This window comes from Chiloscyllium plagiosum, unplaced genomic scaffold (assembly GCF_037043375.1).
Source record: "Chiloscyllium plagiosum isolate Xiang-an unplaced genomic scaffold, Cpla_swu_hap1 HiC_scaffold_17, whole genome shotgun sequence".
Taxonomy (NCBI): Eukaryota; Metazoa; Chordata; class Chondrichthyes; order Orectolobiformes; family Hemiscylliidae; genus Chiloscyllium; species Chiloscyllium plagiosum.
This window is the reverse complement of record NW_028270155.1, coordinates 65,519,808-65,539,062: the sequence shown is the minus strand read 5'-3', so window position 1 is coordinate 65,539,062 and position 19,255 is coordinate 65,519,808. Positions and strand designations below refer to the sequence as shown.

Sequence of the window (19,255 nt, the reverse complement as noted above, 5' to 3'; positions counted from 1 at the left end):
GCAATAAACTACAGGTCTGACAGCAAATAAAATGACTTGGATGAAGTAGTCAAGACATGGTTGCTAAATTTTTGTTGATGACAAAGGCAAGTAGGAAAGTATACATAGGAAAGTATAGCAGCAGGAAACTGTACTTGAACCATACTGGGATTGGTGTCCTTGCAAACTGCGTAACCAAGGAAGTGGGGTGGGTTTTAAATTAAATAGTGGGGACCTTGGGCCCAAATTTGGGAAGTTGTGTGAATCAAAGAGTAGGAAAAATGCAAGAGGAAGGAATTAATGTGGGAAATGGTAGACAGTGACAGGAAGGGAGAGAGAGAATGCAGACCTAAAAACAAATCAACACATAAGACTAGAGGTTACAAAATAATAAAAAGGACAAAACTTAAGACACTATTTCAATGCACGCAACATTCAAAACAAAACAGATGAACTGGTTGTACAAATTGAGATAAATAAGTATGTTCCAATGGTCATTGCTGAGTAGTAGTTGCAGGATGACCCAGATTGAGACCTGAATGATGAAGGGGTGTGAGACATTTAAGGATAGGCAGCAAGGAAAGTGTACAAGAATGGTTCTGTTAATTAAAGATGATTCACAATTCAGAAAACCAGGATTATAGAAGCAGTCTTGCTAGAGATGAGTAATAATAAAAGCAGAAGGTTACTGGTGGGAGCCGTGCATAGGCAGGATATCAGGGGAGAAATAATGGGAGCTTGCCAAAAAGGTACAGAAATTATCGTGGGGGATTTTAACCTACATATAGACTGGAAAAATTAGATGAGGATAAAGTCTAGAGGAGGAACTGAATATCTTACTAATAATTCCTGATGCCAGCATGTTACAGCATCAACCAGAGAATAGTCTAAACTAGACCTGGTTTTGACCAATGATATAGGATTAACTACGAACATCAGTGAAAGCATCCTGACTGACAGTGAGAATATGACTGAATTTTATATACTGTGAATGAGAGAAGCATGAGTTCCACACTACTACTTTGAATTTAAACAAATACAATTGAGGGCATGAAAACTGAGTTAGTGAAAGAGAACTGAGATTACAGGATTAATCAATAGAAGTACAGTGACAAACATTTAAGGGGATATTCCATAAAGCACAGAATGGACATCTTCCAACAAATTAGAGAAATTCGAAGGGACAGACCCTCCATCAGTGGTTAACTAAAAATGCCAAAAATAGTATCAAAGACAACATATAATCATGCAAAGATAGGCAGCAAGTCAGAAGAGTCAACAGACTATAAAATACAACAAAGAATTACTAAAATATTAATAGGGGGGGAATTTCAGACAAAAATTAGAATGCAAATAAATTAAACTGCATTTATTTCAATGCAAGAGGCCTAACAGGGAAGGCAGATGAATTTGGCATGGTTAGGAACATGGGACTGGGATAGCACAGCAATTACAGAGACATGGCACATAGATGGGCAGTACAGGCAGCTTAATGCTCCAGGATACAAATGCGACAGGAAGGATAGAAAGGGAGGCGGGGGAATGGCATTTTTGATAAGGGATAGCATTACAGCTGTGCTGAGGGAAGATATTCCCGGAAATACATCCAGGGAAGTTATTTAGGTGGAGCTGATAAATAAGAAAGGGATGATCACCTTATTGAGATTGTATTATAGACCCCCTAATAGTCAGAGGGAAATTGAGAAACAAACTTGGAAGGAGATCTCAATTGTCTGTAAGAATAATCGGGTGGTTATGATAGGGGATTTTAACTTTCAAACATAGACTGGGACTGCCATAGTGTTAAAGGTTTAGATGAAGAGGAATTTGTTAAGTGTGTACAAGGAAATTTTCTGATTCAGTATATGGATCTACCTACTAGAGAAGGTGCAATACTTGACGTACTCTTGGGAAATAAGGCAGGGCAGGTGACTGAGGTGTCAGTGGGGGAGCACTTTGGGGCCAGCGACCATAATTCTATTTGTTTTAAATTAGTGATGGAAAAGGATAGACCAGATCTAAAAGTTGAAGTTCTAAATTGGACAAAGGCCAATTTTGACGGTATTAGGCAAGAACGTTCAAAAGCTGATTGGAGGCAGATGTTCGCAGGTAAAGGGACGGCTGGAAAATGGGAAGCCTTCAGAAATGAGATAACGAGAATCCAGAGAAAGTTAGGGTGAAAAGAAAGGCTGGTAGGCGTAGGGAATGCTGGATGACTAAAGAAATTGAGGATTTGGTTAAGAAAAAGAAGGAGGCATATGTAAGGTTCCTGAAGAAGGGCTCATGCCTGAAACATCGATTCTCCTGCTCCTTGGATGCTGCCTGACCTGCTGCGCTTTTCCAGCAACACATTTTCAGCTCTGATCTCCAGCATCTGTAGTCCTCACTTTTTCCTAGAGAATAGGGCCCCTCAAAGATCAGCAAGGCGGCCTTTGTGTGGAGCCGCAAAAAATGGGGGACATACGAAACGAGTATTTTGCATTAGTATTTACTGTGGAAAAGAATATGGAAGATATAAAGTAGCGAAATAGATGGTGACACTGTGCAAAATGGCCATATTACAGAGGAGGAAGTGCTGGATGTCTTGAAATGCATAAAAGTGGATACATCCCCAGGACCTGATCAGGTACGAGCAGCAGCTGAATTTAAACGAAACCGGAAGGCTACAGCTAAGGTAAGACAGTTTGTTTTAAAATTACTTACCGGTAGCGGGCAGCGGTGTTTTTTTTTCTCTTCACAGAAAGAGCGGGAGCAGCAGGGGGAAGTGACGACGACCAGAGGGGAAGCCGGGAAGGAAAGCAGTGAGTATATAAATCAGGAAGGCGGCTAAACCCGAGACTCTACAACCGTAGTGTCTCCCACCCGCCCTCCTCCTCCTCTAACCCCCTTACTAAGTACTGTTTATCTATTAATTGTTTTTTTTTAAAAAAAGACTATAGCAGAGAGGTATCAGGAAGTATTTTAACTCAAACCTGTACAAAGTAATAAAATAATTAACTAAGCAGAGATGGCTGGTCAGGTGGTGTGCTGTAGCTGTATGATGTGGGAGCTGGCTGATCCCATTGTGAACGGCAGTGACCACATCTGCAGCAAGTGTTGGTTGCTGGAAGAACTCCAGATCAGAGTTGATGATCTGGAATCTGAGTTTCAAACACTGCGGCGCATCCGGGAGGGGGAGAGTTACCTGGACACTTTGTTTCAGGAGGCAGTCACACCTGGGAGATTAAGTAATTCACATCCAGTTAGTGATCAGGGACATCAGAGTGTGACTGTAAGTGAGGCAGGTAGGGGGAACCTGAGTTCAGGAGTGCAGGAGCCTCAGCCCTTGACCTTGTCCAACAGGTATGAGATTCTTGCTCCCTATACAGATGAGGAAAAGGGCTCTGGACAGGATGAGCCAGCTGACCATGGCACCATGGTGCAGAAGGCCATTCAAGAGGGGGGAGCAAAAAGACAAGTAGTTATTATAGGGGATTCTATAATTAGGGGGACAGATAGTATCCTTTGCAAGCCGGATCGGGAGTCTCGCATGGTGTGTTGCCTACCCGGTGCCAGGGTTCGGGACATCTCTGACCGGCTTGAAAGGATATTGGCGCGGGAGGGGGAGGATCCAGTTGTTGTGGTCCACGTTGGAACTAACAACATAGGCAAAGCTCGGGTGGAGGACCTGTTTGGGGATTATCGAGCACTAGGAAGGAAATTGAAGTACAGGTCCTCAAGGGTCATAATCTCCGGATTACTGCCCGAGCCACGTACCAATTGGCACAGGGATAAGAAAATTAGGGAAGTAAACACGTGGCTAAGGGATTGGTGTGGGAAAGAGGGATTCCACTTCATGGGGCATTGGCATCAGTTTTGGAACCAGGGGGATCTGTACCATTGGGACGGTCTCCACCTGAACCGATCAGGTACCAATGTTCTAGAGAAGAGGATAAATAGGGTGGTCAGTAGGACTTTAACTTAGGACATCTTATGACTTCCAATATCTCTAATGATAAGAAAGTTAACATTAAGGCACTTTACCTGAATGCTCGTAGCATTCATAACAAAGCAGACGAACTAATGGCACAGATCATCGTGAATGATTATGATGTGGTAGGCATCACAGAGACGTGGTTACGGGGGGTCAGGACTGGCAGTTAAACATCCAAGGGTTTTCAACTTATCGAAAAGACAGGGAGGTGGGCAGAGGGGGCGGGGTTGCCTTGTTAGTTAAGAACAAAATTAAATCTATGGTGCTGAATGACATAGCATCGGATGATGTGGAGTCTGTGTGGGTGGAATTGAGGAACCACAAAGGCAAAAAAACCATAGTGGGAGTTATGTACAGACCTCCTAACAGTGGTCAGGACCAGAAATAGAGTAGGCATGTCAAAAAGGCAAGGTCACAATGATCATGGAAGACTTCAATATGCAGGTGGACTGGGTAAATAATGTTGCCAGTGAATCCAAAGAAAGGGAATTCATGGAATGCTTACAGGATGGCTTTTTGGAACAGCTTGTCATGGAGCCCACAAGGGAGCAGGCTATTCTGGACCTAGTGCTATGTAATGAACCAGACGTTATAGAAAATCTTAAAGTAAGGGAACACTTAGGAAGCAGCGATCATAATATGGTAGAGTTCAGTCTGCAGTTTGAAAGAGAGAAGGCAAAATCAGATGTAATGGTGTTACAGTAAAATAAAGGTAACTATGAGGGCATGAGAGAGGAACTGACGAAAATAGACTGGAAGCAGAGCCTAGCAGGGAAGACAGTAGAGCAAAAATGGCGGGAGTTTGTGGGTAAAATTGAGGACACTGTACAGAGGTTCATCCCCAAGAAGAGAAAGATTATCCGGGGAGGGCTTAGACAGCAATGGGTGACAAAGGAAGTCAGGAAATCTATCAAAGAAAAAGAGAGAGCCTATAAAGTGGCCAAGAGCACTGGGAAATCAGAAGATTGGGAAGGCAACAAAAACAAACAGAGGATAACAGAGAGAAATAAGGAAGGAGAGGATCAAATATGAAGGTAGGCTAGCCAGTAATATTAGAAATGATAGTAAAAGTTTATTTCAATACATAAGAAACAAACGACAGGCAAAAGTAGACATTGGACTACTTCAAACTGATGCTGGAAGCCTAGTGATGGGAGATAAGGAAATAGCAGGAGAACTTAATAAGTACTTTGCGTCAGTCTTCACAGTGGAAGACAGGAGTAATAAAGGGAGTCAGGGGGCTGAGTGGAGTATGGTTGCCATTACAAAAGAGAAAGTGCTAGAAAAGCTAAAAGGTCTTAAAATTGATAAATCTCCTGGCCCTGATGGGTTACATCCTAGAGTTCTGAGGGAGGTGGCTGAGGAAATAGCGGAGGCGTTGGTTGAGATCTTTCAAAAGTCACTGGAGTCCAGGAAAGTCCCAGATGATTGGAAGATCGCTGCTGTAACCCCCTTGTTCAAGAAAGGATCAAGGCAAAAGATGGAAAATTATAGGCCAATTAGCTTAACCTCGGTTGTTGGTAAAATTCTAGAATCCATCATTAAGGATGAAGTTTCTAAATTCTTGGAAGAGCAGGGTCGGATTAGAACAAGTCAACATGGATTTAGTAAGGGGAGGTCGTGCCTGACAAACCTGTTGGAGTTCTTTGAAGAGGTGACAAGTAGGTTAGACCGGGGAAACCCAGTGGATATGGTCTATCTAGACTTCCAAAAGGCCTTTGATAAGGTGCCACATGGGAGGCTGCTGAGCAAGGTGAGGCCCATGGTGTTCGAGGTGAGCTACTGGTATGGATAGAGGATTGGCTGTCTGACAGAAGGCAGAGAGTTGGGATAAAAGGTTCTTTTTCGGAATGGCAGCTGGTGACAAGCGGTGTCCCGCAGGGTTCAGTGTTGGGGCCGCAGGTGTTCACATTATATATTAATGATCTGGATGAAGGGACTGGGGGCATTCTAGCGAAGTTTGCCGACGATACAAAGTTAGGTGGACAGGCAGGTAGTACTGAGGAAGTGGGGAGGCTGCAGAAGGATCTAGACAGTTTGGAGGAGTGGTCCAGGAAATGGTTGATGGAATTCAATGTGAGCAAATGCAAGGTCTTGCACTTTGGAAAAAAGAATAGAAGCATGGATTACTTTCTAAACAGTGAGAAAATTCGTAAAGCCAAAGTACAGAGGGATCTGGGAGTGCTAGTTGAGGATTCTCTAAAGGTCAACATGCAGGTTGAGTCCGTGATTAAGAAAGCGAATGCAATGTTGTCAATTATCTCAAGAGGGTTGGAATATAAAAGCACTGTTGTGCTACTGAGACTTTATAAAGCTCTGGTTAGGCACCATTTGGAGTACTGTGTCCAGTTTTGGTCCCCACACCTCAGGAAGGACATACTGGCACTGGAGCGTGTCCAGCGGAGATTCACACGGATGATCCCTGGAATGGTAGGTCTAACATACGAGGAACGGCTGAGGATCCTGGGATTGTATTCATTGGAGTTTAGAAGATTAAGGGGAGATCTAATAGAAACTTACAAGATAATACATGGCTTGGAAAGGGTGGACGCAAGGAAATTGTTTCCGTTAGGTGAGGAGACTAGGACCCGTGGACACAGCCTTAGAATTAGAGGGGGTAAATTCAGAACAGAAATGCAGAGACATTTCTTCAGCCAGAGAGTGGTGGGCCTGTGGAATTCATTGCCACAGAGTGCAGTGGAGGCTGGGACGCTAAATGTCTTCAAGGCAGAAATTGATAAATTCTTGATGTCACAAGGAATTAAGGGCTACGGGGAGAATGCGGGTAAGTGGAGTTGAAATGCCCATCAGCCATGACTGAATGGCGGAGTGGACTCGATGGGCCAAATAGCCTTACTTCCGCTCCTATGTCTTATGGTCTAGGTGTACCCTAGAGCTCTGTGTGAAGCTAGGGAAGAGATTGCTGAAGCTCTTGCTGAGATATTTGTATCATCGATAGTCACAGGTGAGGTGCCGGAAGACTGGAGGTTGGCAAATGTGGTGCCACTGTTTAAAAAGGGTAGTAAGGACAAGCCAGGGAACTATAGACCAATGAGCCTGACGCCAGTGGTGGGCAAGTTGTTGGAGGGAATCCTGAGGGACAGGATGTACATGTATTTGGAAAGGCAAGGACTGATTAAGGATAGTCAACATGGCTTTGTTCATGGGAAATCATGTCTCACAAACTTGATTGAATTTTTGAACAAAGAGGATTGATGAGGGCAGAGCAGTAGCTGTGATCTATATGGCCTTCAGTAAGGCATTCGACAAGGTTCCCCATGGGAGACTGGTTAGCAAGGTTAGATCGCATGGAATACAGGGAGAACTCGCCATTTGGATATAGAACTGGCTCAAAGGGAGAAGACAGCTATCTCAGGATGTGGAAGCTTTGGAAAGAATTCAGAGGAGATTTACTAGAATGTTGCCTGGTATGGAGAGAAGGTCTTATGAGGAAAGGCTGAGGGACTTGAGGCTGTTTTTGTTAGAGAGAAGGTTGAGAGCTGACTTAATTGAGACATATAAAATAGTCAGAGGGTTAGACAGTGAGAGCCTTTTTACTCAGATGGCGATGGCTCGCACGAGGAGATATAGCTTTAAACTGAGGGGTGATAGATTTAGGACATATGTCAAAGATAGTTTCTTTACTCAGTAATAAGGACATGGAATTCACTGCCTGTAACAGTAATAGACTCGCTAACTTTAGGGGCAGTCAAATGATTATTGGACAGACAGATGGATTAGAATGGAATACTGTAATTTAATTGGGCTTCAGATTAGTTTTACAGGTTGGCACAACATCGAGGGCCGAAGGGCCTGTACTGCGCTGTAATGTTCTATATTCTATATTCAGAGGGTGGTGGTGGAGGGTTGTTTTTCAGACTGGAGGCCTGTGACCAGTGGAGTGCCACAAGGATCGGTGCCGGGTCCTCTACCTTTTGTCATTTATATAAATGATTTGGATGAGAGCATAAGAGGTATAGTTAGTAAGTTTGCAGACGACACCAAAATTGGAGGTGTAGTGGGCAGCGAAGGTTACCTTTAATTACAACAGGATCTTGATCAGATGGGCCAATGGGTTGAGAAGTGGCAGATGGAGTTTAATTCAGATAAATGCGAAATGCTGCATTTTGGGAAATCACATCTTACCAGGACTTATACACTTAATGGTAAGGTCCTAGGGAGTGCTGGTGAACAAAGAAACCTTGGAGTGCAAGTTTAGAGCTCCTTGAAAGTAAAGACGCAGGTAGATAGGATAGTGAAGGCAGCATTTGATATGCTTTCTTTTATTGGTCAGATCATTGAGTACAAGAGTTGGGATGTCATGTTGCGGCTGTACAGGACATTGATTAGGCCACTGTTGGAATATTGCATGCAATTCTGGTCTCCTTCCTATCGGAAAGATGTTGTGAAACTTGACAGGGTTCAGAAAAGATTTACAAGGATATTGTCAGGGTTGGAGGATTTGAGCAATGAGGAGAAGCTGAACAGGCTGGGGCTGTTTTCCCTGAAGCGTCAGAGGCTGAGGGGTAACCTTAGAGGTTTACAAAATTATGAGGGGCATGAATAAGATAAATAGACAAAGTCTTTTCCCTGGGGTCGGGGAATCCAGAACTAGAGGGCATAGGTTTAGGGTGAGGGGGGGTGGGGGGAGGGCGGGAGATATAAAAGGCACCTAAGAGGCAACTATTTCACGCAGAGGGTGGTTGAGCGCATGGAATGAGCTGCCACAGGAAGTGGTGGAGGCTGGTACAATTGCAACATTTAAGAGGCATTTGGATGAGTATATGAATGGGAAGGGTTGGGAGGGATATGGACCGGGTGCTGGCAGGTAGGACTAGATTGGGTTGGGATATCTGGTCGGCATGAACGGGTTGGACCGAAGGGTCTGTTTCCATGCTGTACATCTCCATGACTCTACGAGAGCAAGTTAGCCCAAAATAGGTTTCTTTAGGTTGCAAAACAGCGGAGAAGGGAGAGGAGGCAGAAAGCAGGAAACTACAGGCCAGTTAGCTTAACATGCGTCATTAGAAGATACTATAACAGGGCACTTGCTATGTTCAAAGTAATCAGGCAGAATCAACATGGTTTTATCAAAGAGAACTCATGTTTAACTGACTTATCAGAGTTCTTTGAAGTAATTTGCACTTCTAGGTAAAGGGGATATATTGTACCAGTTGATATATTGCACCTAAATTTCCAGAAGATATTTGAAAAGGTGCCACAAATTGAAAATAAAAGCTTGTGGTGTAAGGAGTAACAGGTACAGTCTATAGATTGGCTGGCTAACAGGAAGCAGAGAGAAGGAATAAATAGGTCTTTTCAGGCAGGCAGAACATCCTAAGTGGTGTGCCACACAGCTTGGTGCTGCAGCCTCAACTCTTTACAATTTGGATAAAGGAACTGAAGGTATGGCAGCTGCATTTGCTGATGTCAAAGATTAGTAGAAAGCTTGTGAAATGTGACAGCACAATATGAAAAACTGTCCATTGTTACAGAAAGAATTTTAAAAAACCCAGCATATTATCTAAAAGTTGAGGGGATATAGATCGCAGATGCAGAATGATCTGGATGTTGTGGTATATGATTTGCACAAAATTAGCAAGTGATCAGTAAAGGTAATAGGTTGTTATGCTTTATTGCTAAGGGAATTAAATGCAAGAACAGGAAGATCATGCTTCATTTATACATGGCATTGGCGATTCTGCATTTGAAATATAGTGTATACCACTACTCACCGTATTTATGAAAGATATTAATACATTGGAAATGATTCAGAGTAGATTTACTAGACTAATAATTGGAATGAGCAGACTGCCTTATGAACAAAGGTCAGACGAGGCTTGTAACTTCTGGAGTTTAGAAGAGTCAAAGGGAACTTAACTGAAACAAGATTTGAGGAGATTTGACCAGGATGTTTCCGCTTATGGGAGAATCTAAAACTACAGGTAATATTCTAAAAATAAGGGATTGCATTTAAGACGTGATGAGTAAACATTGTTATTTCTTAGGATAGATGGTCTTTGGCAGAGCAGGCCCAAAGGTTTGTGGCTTACTCTTGTGTATTGTTCATATTTTCGCACGCTATGAAGAGATAACAGAACACTGTAAGGAGATATAGTTAAGTGAACGAGCAAAGATCGGGCAAATGGAATATAAGCGGGAAGATGTGAAATTGCCAATTTTACAAATAGAATTAAAAATATCTAAATAGAGGCTACAGAATTTTGACACGAAGATTAACATTGCCAGCCTGGTCTTTGAATCACAAAGGTTAGTATGCAGGTATAGTAAGTAATTAGGAAAGAAAGTAGAATGTTATTTACTGCAAGGAGGATGAATACAATGTATTGTATTGTTTCAGTCATACAAAACACTGGAGAGATCACATTTAGAATTTATCAGGTATGTAGTATTGGTCACCTTATTTAAAAAGCAAGAATGGAAATGCCTTGAAAGCAACTCAGAGAAAGCTTACTGGATCAAATCTGTAATGGAAGGGTTGCCAAATAAATTTGTATCTGCTACAAAAGAATACATTCCAAGTTTGGAATCTTTAGAAATGCTTCCATCAACTTCTTAGGAAGAGTTCTTTAATTCTTTTCAAGGCAAAGGTAGATAGATGCTTAATCAGCAAGAGTGCGAAGGAGCAGGCAGAAACATGAAGCAATCAGAGCAGCTATGATCTTACTGAATACAGTAGCTGACTGACCTACTCCTAATTCATGTATTCATCTGTATCATAGAGGATTTAATGTGTTAGCGATCACTCATTTGTCCAACTGAAAGCCAAGTTCTCTATGCATTATTCAAAAATAACTGGAGTATCTAGTTCCTATTCCCTCAAGGGAAATACAGGATAGTGACAAATTAAGACAAAGACAAAAGAGTCACAAGCAGCAAAACAAATTCTGAAGCCAGTGGAGTTGTGAAAAGTACTTCATACTTTTGCAGATAATCCAGTTTTTACAGTAAAGCTCACTCAAGCTTTTATACAATCAAGGAACATTAAGCAGCAGTACCTCCTAAACCTTCCATCTTAAGACTCAGGTATTATATTAGCTTACACATGTCATGGGAAAATGAATGCCCCCAGCGTATGAGTACATGTTTAGGTAGAGCTTTCATATTTAAAAGATTACTAAATTTCAGTGTAAATTATTCTTAGTGACTTCAACTGAATACCCACATCATGAAGGATTGCACTAAACAAGTTTAGATTAGAAGTGGTTCTTAATTTCAGTTGCTCAATTCTACAGAGAGCAGAATCAGCTCAGTACAGCTTCTTCAGATGCTACATAAAACAGTGTAAAAGCAAAATACAAATGAACACAGACAGCAATACTTGCAAAATCACAATGCTATTTTTAACCAGATACAGGCAAAAATCAGATACCGAGGCACCATTGTGAAGTAACTCAACTTTGAATTGAAACATTTCATCTAAGTTTTGAGCTCAAAACTTAACGACAAACTGCCCTTGGGTCAGAAGTTCAAAAATAAATCTGAGAACAAACTCATGTTTTTAAAACAAATATTGCAAAGAAACTGATTTAGATGCTTCAAGGCAGATCATTGGTCTCAAACAGTACCCATTAGTAAAATAGGAAGCAATTTCGCCCTTTGGCGTGGATATTCTTTCACATTCAAGTTTGCATGTTCTGACTAGCAACATTTATTGTTAAGCAAGCGAGGGTTAGCAATTTCATTGAAGAACTATTTTTGTACATTATAAACTCAGTACTTGATCCTTCATTTACATCAACTGCAGTAGATACCAAATTAAAGCTATCACTTGGTTTGATTAGATTAGATTCCCCAAAGTGTGGAAACAGGCCCTTTGGCCCAATAAGTCCACACCAACCCTCCAAACAGTAACCCACCCACGCCCATTTCCCTCTGACTAATGCGCCTTAGGCTTCATAAAAATTACTGTCTAATCCATTCAACTTAATTTGCCAGCCAGCCCAAAAACATTACTTCGACCAGTTTAAAATAATTGTTCCATGGGAATATAGACAACACAGACAAGGTGAACATTTAATGCTGATCCCCAATTGTTCTTGAGCTGACTGGGTCTCAAGCCATTTCGTAGAGCAGTTAAAAGCCAACTACATTGCTGTGGGTTTGGAGTCACAGGTAGGCCAGTCCAGAAAAGGATGGCAGACTTCTTTCCTGAAAGGACATCCATGAACCACGTGGAGTTTCTATGAACTAGTTTTTAATTCCAGAATTTATTGACATCAAATTTCCCATGGTGGAATTCAAATCCACATTCCCAGAGTATTTGCTTAGGGCTTAGGATTACTAGTCCAATGACAATACCACTATATCAATGCAACCGCAGAACATTTAACAAAAATTGCCAAACAACCTATTCATGACAATCATATGCTGTCTGTCTCGGACTATGTATTTTCATATTTTCAAACAAATATTATGGACTCTAGAGATTCAGCCATAACAAATAGAAGACTAAGCGGCCCAAAGCCTTGAAAACAAATATATGCAAACTTTGAAGGTGAAATTATTTGCCATGTTCTGCTTCTGACATAAGAGGGAGAACAGATTTCTTTGTAACCACCTACCTGCTGCAAGCATAATTTGTACCCTATCAACAAACCCAAGCTCTCACTGAACCTCATCAACATTTTCTTGAAATGAAACAATATGTAAAAGTTTATTTTACAAATCACTTCTGTATCGACAAGAACTGGATGTTGAAGCACAACTAAAATTAGCCATTTTCAAAGTTGAAATAAATATTTATTCTCCAACATAAACTGTACAAGTTACTTTAGAATACCTTAACTAAATGCTTTTATAAAAGCACTACCGAAGATGTCAGTCACCAAAACAACTTGTATATGTAGACATGCTACTTTGGTTTACTGACTTCACCTGACGAAGGAGCAGTTCTCCAAAAGCTTGTGATTTCATATAAACCTGTTGGACTATAAGCTGGCGTTGTGTGACTCCTGACTTTTTTCACCCCAGTCCAATACTGGCACCTCCACATTTTAGTTTACTGAATTACCAATTACTTCAAGAGATAAAATTGAAGATTTTGTTTTAAAAAATGTAGAATCAGGAGCAATATCCCCTCTCATTACAACTGCCCTACGTATGCAGACACAATTGTTTTGATCATCCAATACTGGCCTGCAGCTTAGTCCAGTCAGTCATCTTTTATGAAAACAAAGCATAAAATGAGATGCTGGGCATTGGGGAAATTTTCCCTCATTTCCTAAGGCCTCTATCCTACTCTGGCTACAGGCATTGCCATCTCAGTCTTGCAAATTGTTTCCAGGAGAAAAAAACTTTATACCACGATTACCAGAAGTGATTGCAGTCCTTATCATCATTTAATACACTAGTCTCAGCATAATCCCCAAAAGGATTTTATCTATTGTCTCGCCATATGGTCAATTATTTTATAGCTTTCCCAATTGCTTCACAATACTGTAAACATTTAGCATAATTGAACAAATATTGTAATTGTGCAAATTGTTTTCCAGTTCATTTTTGTACAGCTAAATACATTTAAAAGTAACTTTATAGCAGCGTGCAGTTTAGGATATCTAGACTGCCCCCACACAGAACAAAACTACTACTGGTTTCTTACCTTGCCTACATCACGCTCGAAGTCCACATACTCTCGTGTGGGAGTTTGCCGCTGTTCGCCATGCCAATTTGCCGGAAAAAACTGCAGAGATAGATTGGTTCCAGAGGCCACAAAAGCCTTTCAGAAAAATCAATACAAACTCTATCAGAGAGCAGGACTAAATAAATAATGCAGTTTTTTAAAAAAAAAGACAGTGGCAACATCCTGAGGTTATAGTCTGATTGGCAGCACAGCATTCTCCAAACCTTGGAATTACACAAGAAATGATGATCCCACGTTTTATCAAGCACAGTTATATGCATTTGATTCTGCTTTGACACACGGCCCAGAAGATGTCAATAACACAGGATACTGCACTATTCAATATCCTTTGCATTAGTTAATTGACAGTCACTGCCAGAATAATTATGCACTGTGAAAATCCAAACATACAGCAATGATGATCATTTCTGAGACAACATATATAAAACTAGAATTGGAGGGAGGTTTTTTTTTAAACAATATTAATATCGCTCAGCCTTCAATAAAATGTTCAAAGTTGCAGGTTTGAGTTTGGCAGTGCAGCATGAACCCTGCAACGCAAATATCAAGTGCATGTTCTGTTTTTGACAGTGACAACAAGGAAGCAAGCAAAGTGGAAAGGGAAATGAAGGAAAACGCTGGCTCAAGACTAGAGGAGCAAATCTACAAAATAGACAATCATATTTCAAAGAGATAAAATCTCAACATTCAATTACTTGATGCAGATGCCCAATTTAACTTGCTGTATGCCCGTGATTCAATTTGTCAAATTACAGCATATTCATTCATACAACAGCAACTCAATCCAGTAAATGCATTGAAAAATACTTGCATACAGCTGCCATCCAAATAGATATAATTAATTTTTAAAACAAATCAAGCTTTTAAAAACATGTCATGAACCGACCATCACGTTAAAATGTAGAGGAATGGCTAAACACAAGAAGAAATATTTACAGACAACATGAAGTACACGGGTCTTGCAGAATCTGTGGTGAGACAAAAATTTTAAGCTTTCAGGTGGATGGCACTTCACTCTTTGTGTCTGATGAACATCACAAACTGCAGAAATTCAAAAAGGTGGGTTGACCATCGCATTCTCTTGAGGAGCAATAAGGGATTGCTAATAAACTATGGGCCCTATTCCTATTCCATTAATGAATTAAAAGAATATGCAATGGCCTTACTCACCACTGCTTCAGCTGAGATCAGATAACAGCACAGAGGAAAATCGAATATGAACTCTTCTGGCACATCAATCTGAGAGAAGCTGATACATGCCTCAAAAACTTGGGCTATGAGCTTTCAGGATGGTTTGAGTTTTTGTTTCAAAAGCAAACCAGATTTCATCTACATAAAAAAAGCATTTCATTTTCCCCCAGGAATAGCAATTTAAAAACTGACCATTAACTATTTTTGTTATTTCTCCTGAGTTTGTCTAGGCTTTTTAACATTAACCACCTGTGGTAGTTACTTCCACAGCGGTTAGAAAAGGCTTTCTAGAAAACTGGTTTTGCAACCATAATGGAAGAGTGATACCTTTCAAAAACTAGTACAGTACGTTAATTGGAGGTTGAGTTATGAGGTACATGTTACTTGGTTGATTCCAGTGATGGAACTGAAGTTATGCAGATGTACTCATGTAACAAATGATTCACATTTGTGAAACTATTTTACCTAGGAAAAAGTTCAGAAAGGCTGAGCAAATAGAACTTGATTATCAGTGTGTGTAAAATACAAATTTAGCATGCTTAAGATAAGGACATAATGCAAAATGTGTGAAAGTAATCCCTCATTATTTTCACATTTATTATAAAAAGAAAGCCTGTGCACATCTTAGTGGTAATAATGGACAGCATGGTGGTTCTGTGGTTAGTGCCAGGAGCCCAGGCATTATTCCAGTCTTGAGCGACTGTGTGGAGTTTGCACATTCTCCCCACATTTGCGTGGGTTTCCTCAGAGTATTCAAGTTTCCTCCCAGTCCAAAGATGTGCAGGTTAAATGGACTGGCTATGCTAAATTGGTCACTGTCCAGAGATGTGCAAGCTAGATGGATTAGTCATGGGAAAAGAAAGGCTACAGTATTGGGGTGGGGTGCTCTTTATAGTGCCCGTGTGGGTCCAATGGGCCGAATGGCCTGCTTCCACATTGTAGGGATTCTATGATTCTAATAACCTTATCAACATGCTAACACATTTGATATGAAGATCCCAATGATAATTTGCCATTCCACATACATTTTATTTAGCAATGTTACTATTCCAACCAAAATGACATGTAATACACCTCCATCTTGACATAAATACACATTAGCCAGGTAATCTGATCTATATAACTACATCCCAGCATCTCTGCAACCCCCAAAAGTATATGTGCAAAATAGATTCATTGGAGTTTAATGCAACATCTGTATCGAGTGGAATTCTGCCTGCTTCTACAAACGTTCAAGAAATATACTGAGAGCTCTGCTGACCAGATTAAGGATTGGTGATACTTGCACCTCTGCAAACATTAATGAAAAAGTGGTGCATAAAAGGTCTAAAAGTTGTGCAATGCCAAACAAAATGTTAGACACCAATTATTTTTCTGCTTGAGGAAAGCTGCCATCCCCAAGGGGACTAAAAAGTACGGTTGGCAGCTCCAAATGTAATTTATATTGACAGATCAGTCAAGAGAAAAAGCATACTGCTCAGTATCTTCATTATCCAGTTTCATCCTTAGGAGGAAGCTCATTTAGAGTAATTCATTACAAAACAGGTCAACATCCTACAGCATAACTGCGTTCATCTGATACCAGATAATAAAAGTCTGGATAATCTCCGGTGCAGTAGTTAGGATTACTTTTGGAAAGATAAAATTGTCATCACCTTCAAAAGAATACTACCGATAAAAAGGGAAATCCGAAATATAAAAATCAAAATACTGCACAGAGACAGATAAGATTTTAAAAATTATCAACTCCACTGCATCCTGATGGAGGGTCCCACCCAAACTATAAATTAACCTGCTTTCCTGCACCCCTCCCGCCTGGACTGGATACCCAACCGGGGTGCTCATTGTTCTTGGACATCCCAACGGGGAAAAGCAATGAGGCAGCCGGGGTTGGAAGGCTCTTGAGCAGTTTGACGGTGCCGCAGCCGATTTAACGCGCATCTTTGTTTCCCTCCCTCCCCGGCTGGGGGCCCGTGACCAAGTGGAAGGATGAGTTTTACTCACAATCTCGGACCTGCCGTCCCTGCAGGCGTTCTGGAACCGCATCTGCCTCTCATCGTGCGGCCGGTCGCGGAAACCTGTGTATTTAATCTGGGCGGGAGAGAGAAGAAGAGCGGAAAGAAAGTTAAACCGTCACCGGCGGACAATGCGGAGTCATTAAAAGTCGGGCTTCCGCCGGCGGCAAGCTTCCCTTCTCCCGGGAGCCAGAGTAAAAAGGGGGGGGGGGGGGGGGGAGAACTTCCGTTACAAAACCCGGTGGCCATGTGCACCCTTCTTCCTTCCCTTCACCGAGTCCCGGCCCGGCCTCTCCTTCCATTAATACCCCCCCCCCCCGCGCCATCATTATCATCATCCCCCTCAGCCGAGCGCCAACTCGGGTAAACTTTCTCCCCACCGCACTCTCGGGTCCGGTCCCGGTTCCTCTCACCTCACATTCTCGACTGAGTTTACGGAAGAACTCCTCGTTCTCGAACTTGCTTCTCTGATCGGGGACGACCCGCGGCATCTTTCCCGCTTCTCTCTCTCTCTCGCTCGCGCTCTCTCACTCTGAGGGAGGGTCGGACTCAGCGCTGCTACCGGCTCGCTCTGACACGCGCGCGCGCTCAACTACCTCCGGGCTCGCGGCAACGGTGTCTCTCGCGTTCTCACTTCCTCTCGAGGAACTTCGCTCCCTTCCCCCCTCTTCTGCAGCATTATGCTGTATACAGGGTACACGCACAGCGCCACTAGCAGGCGCGCAGCAACCTCATCGACCGTGTCTCTAGCGCGCAGCCGCGCCGCACACCCCCATATTTTATTTACATGTTGTCCATCGCGCGCCTCCGCTTTGGACCGATCGGCCCACCACGTGACCCGACACTGGGGCCGGAACTTGCCGATGATTGCCGGACGAGCAGACGCGGTGTGATGCGAGCCCGTCAAGTGGCATGTCTTGCTCATTTGTGGCATACTCCGCAGCCGTGACGTGTATTGCAACCATATCTGTGACACAAGCCGCGACATTACCCCAGAATTTATCACTCTTAATGTCAACAGCAAGGCGTCCCGCGGAAACTAGTAAAAGTTTGGTCCGAATGGGATTGCAATCTCCAAAGCTTTCCAAGTGCTAACTCCAATCGCCCACCAACCTCCAATCCAGATCGCTGCTGTGAAATCGCCCTGGTTGCAATCATCTGCCGCTATGTGCTGCACACTTCTGGCATACGTTACAAAACCATAACATTTTAATGCAGAAATGCGGACGCTGGAAATCGGAAACGAAAACACATTGCTGGAGAAACTCGACAGGTCTATCACCATCTGTGGAGAGAAAGCAGAATTAACGTTTCGAGTCCAGTGACCCTTTTTCCAAACATTTTCTTTTAAAAGTGGATTATGGATGTAGGCATCACAGCCTGAGGTACCATTTGTTGCCCAATCCCTAACGACCTCGAGAAGGTGGCGGTGAGCTGCCTTCTTGAAATGCTGCAGTCCTTCTGGGGTTGGCACACACACAGCTAAAAATGAGTGAATTCCAAGATTTTGACCCAGTGAAACTAAAGGAATCGTGACGTATTTACAAATCAGGGTGGTATATGACTTGAGGGAAGTTACAAGTGGTGGTGTGCCCATGTATTTGCTGCCCTTGTCCTCATGTGGTTTTGGTGGGTGCTGCTGAAAGGACCTTGGTGAATTGCTGCCGTGCAACTATGCTTCCATTGTGGATATCTATCAAGCACACTGATCCTGGTTGGTGTCAACTGCTTTAATGTTGGCAGAGCTACTATCCAGGCAAGTGGAGAGACTTGTATCACATGCCTGATTTGTCCCTCAAATGTGGTACTCATTTTTTAGGAAGACTACTTCAGGATTCACAACCTCTAATCTGCTTTTGTGGCTGGTCCAGTTCAGTTTCTGGTAAATGGTCATCCAACAGCATTGATTACATTTGAATAAGCTTTGGAACTGAATTGTGAAGGGCATTATATAAGTACAATTTTTTTTTTACTTTGCTTCCTTTGCCTCAGTGTAGTCGCTGCTGAATCCATGATTTGGTGTCCTGTGAACTTTTCTATTCCAATCCACCATCATGTTTCCACCCTCTTTAAACTTGTGCTTATCCAAGACATTTGTTGCCATTTCTTCAATGACACCCAGTCTCATCCCATCATTTCTTTGCTTACTGGCACCTGGTCTGTCAATACCTTGACTTTCAGATCCACATACTTATTTTCATTGTGATTCCCCTCCCACCCCTGATGGTTCTCAGCCAAAAAACATTGACCCATCGTCCACCTACACCATACACCTGCAAATACAGCATGGAAACAAGCCAATAATCCATCAGAACCTCCTTTCCTGTGGTTGACTGTTCCATCTTCAAACCATGCTCTAGTCGAGGTGTTTCTGCTGCATTCCCTATCAGATTTATGAATATCTCTCTGGAATGGGAGAAATATTGTATATAC

The 19,255-nt window shown here is 42.2% G+C and overlaps 1 protein-coding gene across 6 annotated transcripts in view; it reads right to left on the bottom strand.

Annotated features, from left to right (window-relative positions):
- Positions 1-18,478, bottom strand: part of cbfb (core-binding factor subunit beta) — a 90,397-nt gene extending 71,919 nt beyond the window's left edge. Inside the window, exons 1-3 of one of the 6 annotated variants that reach the window (XM_043707220.2) lie at positions 17,236-17,481; positions 16,812-16,898; positions 13,575-13,691 (exon numbers count right to left, since the gene is read on the bottom strand). In XM_043707220.2, coding sequence (XP_043563155.1) covers positions 13,575-13,691; positions 16,812-16,898; positions 17,236-17,313 — 282 coding nt within the window. In that variant the 5' untranslated portion in view covers positions 17,314-17,481. Of the gene's footprint in view, positions 1-13,574; positions 13,692-16,811; positions 16,899-17,235 lie in introns of all 6 variants that reach the window. The other 5 variants (XM_043707219.2, XM_043707222.2, XM_043707221.2 and 2 more) reach the window with 5 other exon arrangements.
- Between the last annotated feature and the right edge of the window lie 777 nt (positions 18,479-19,255).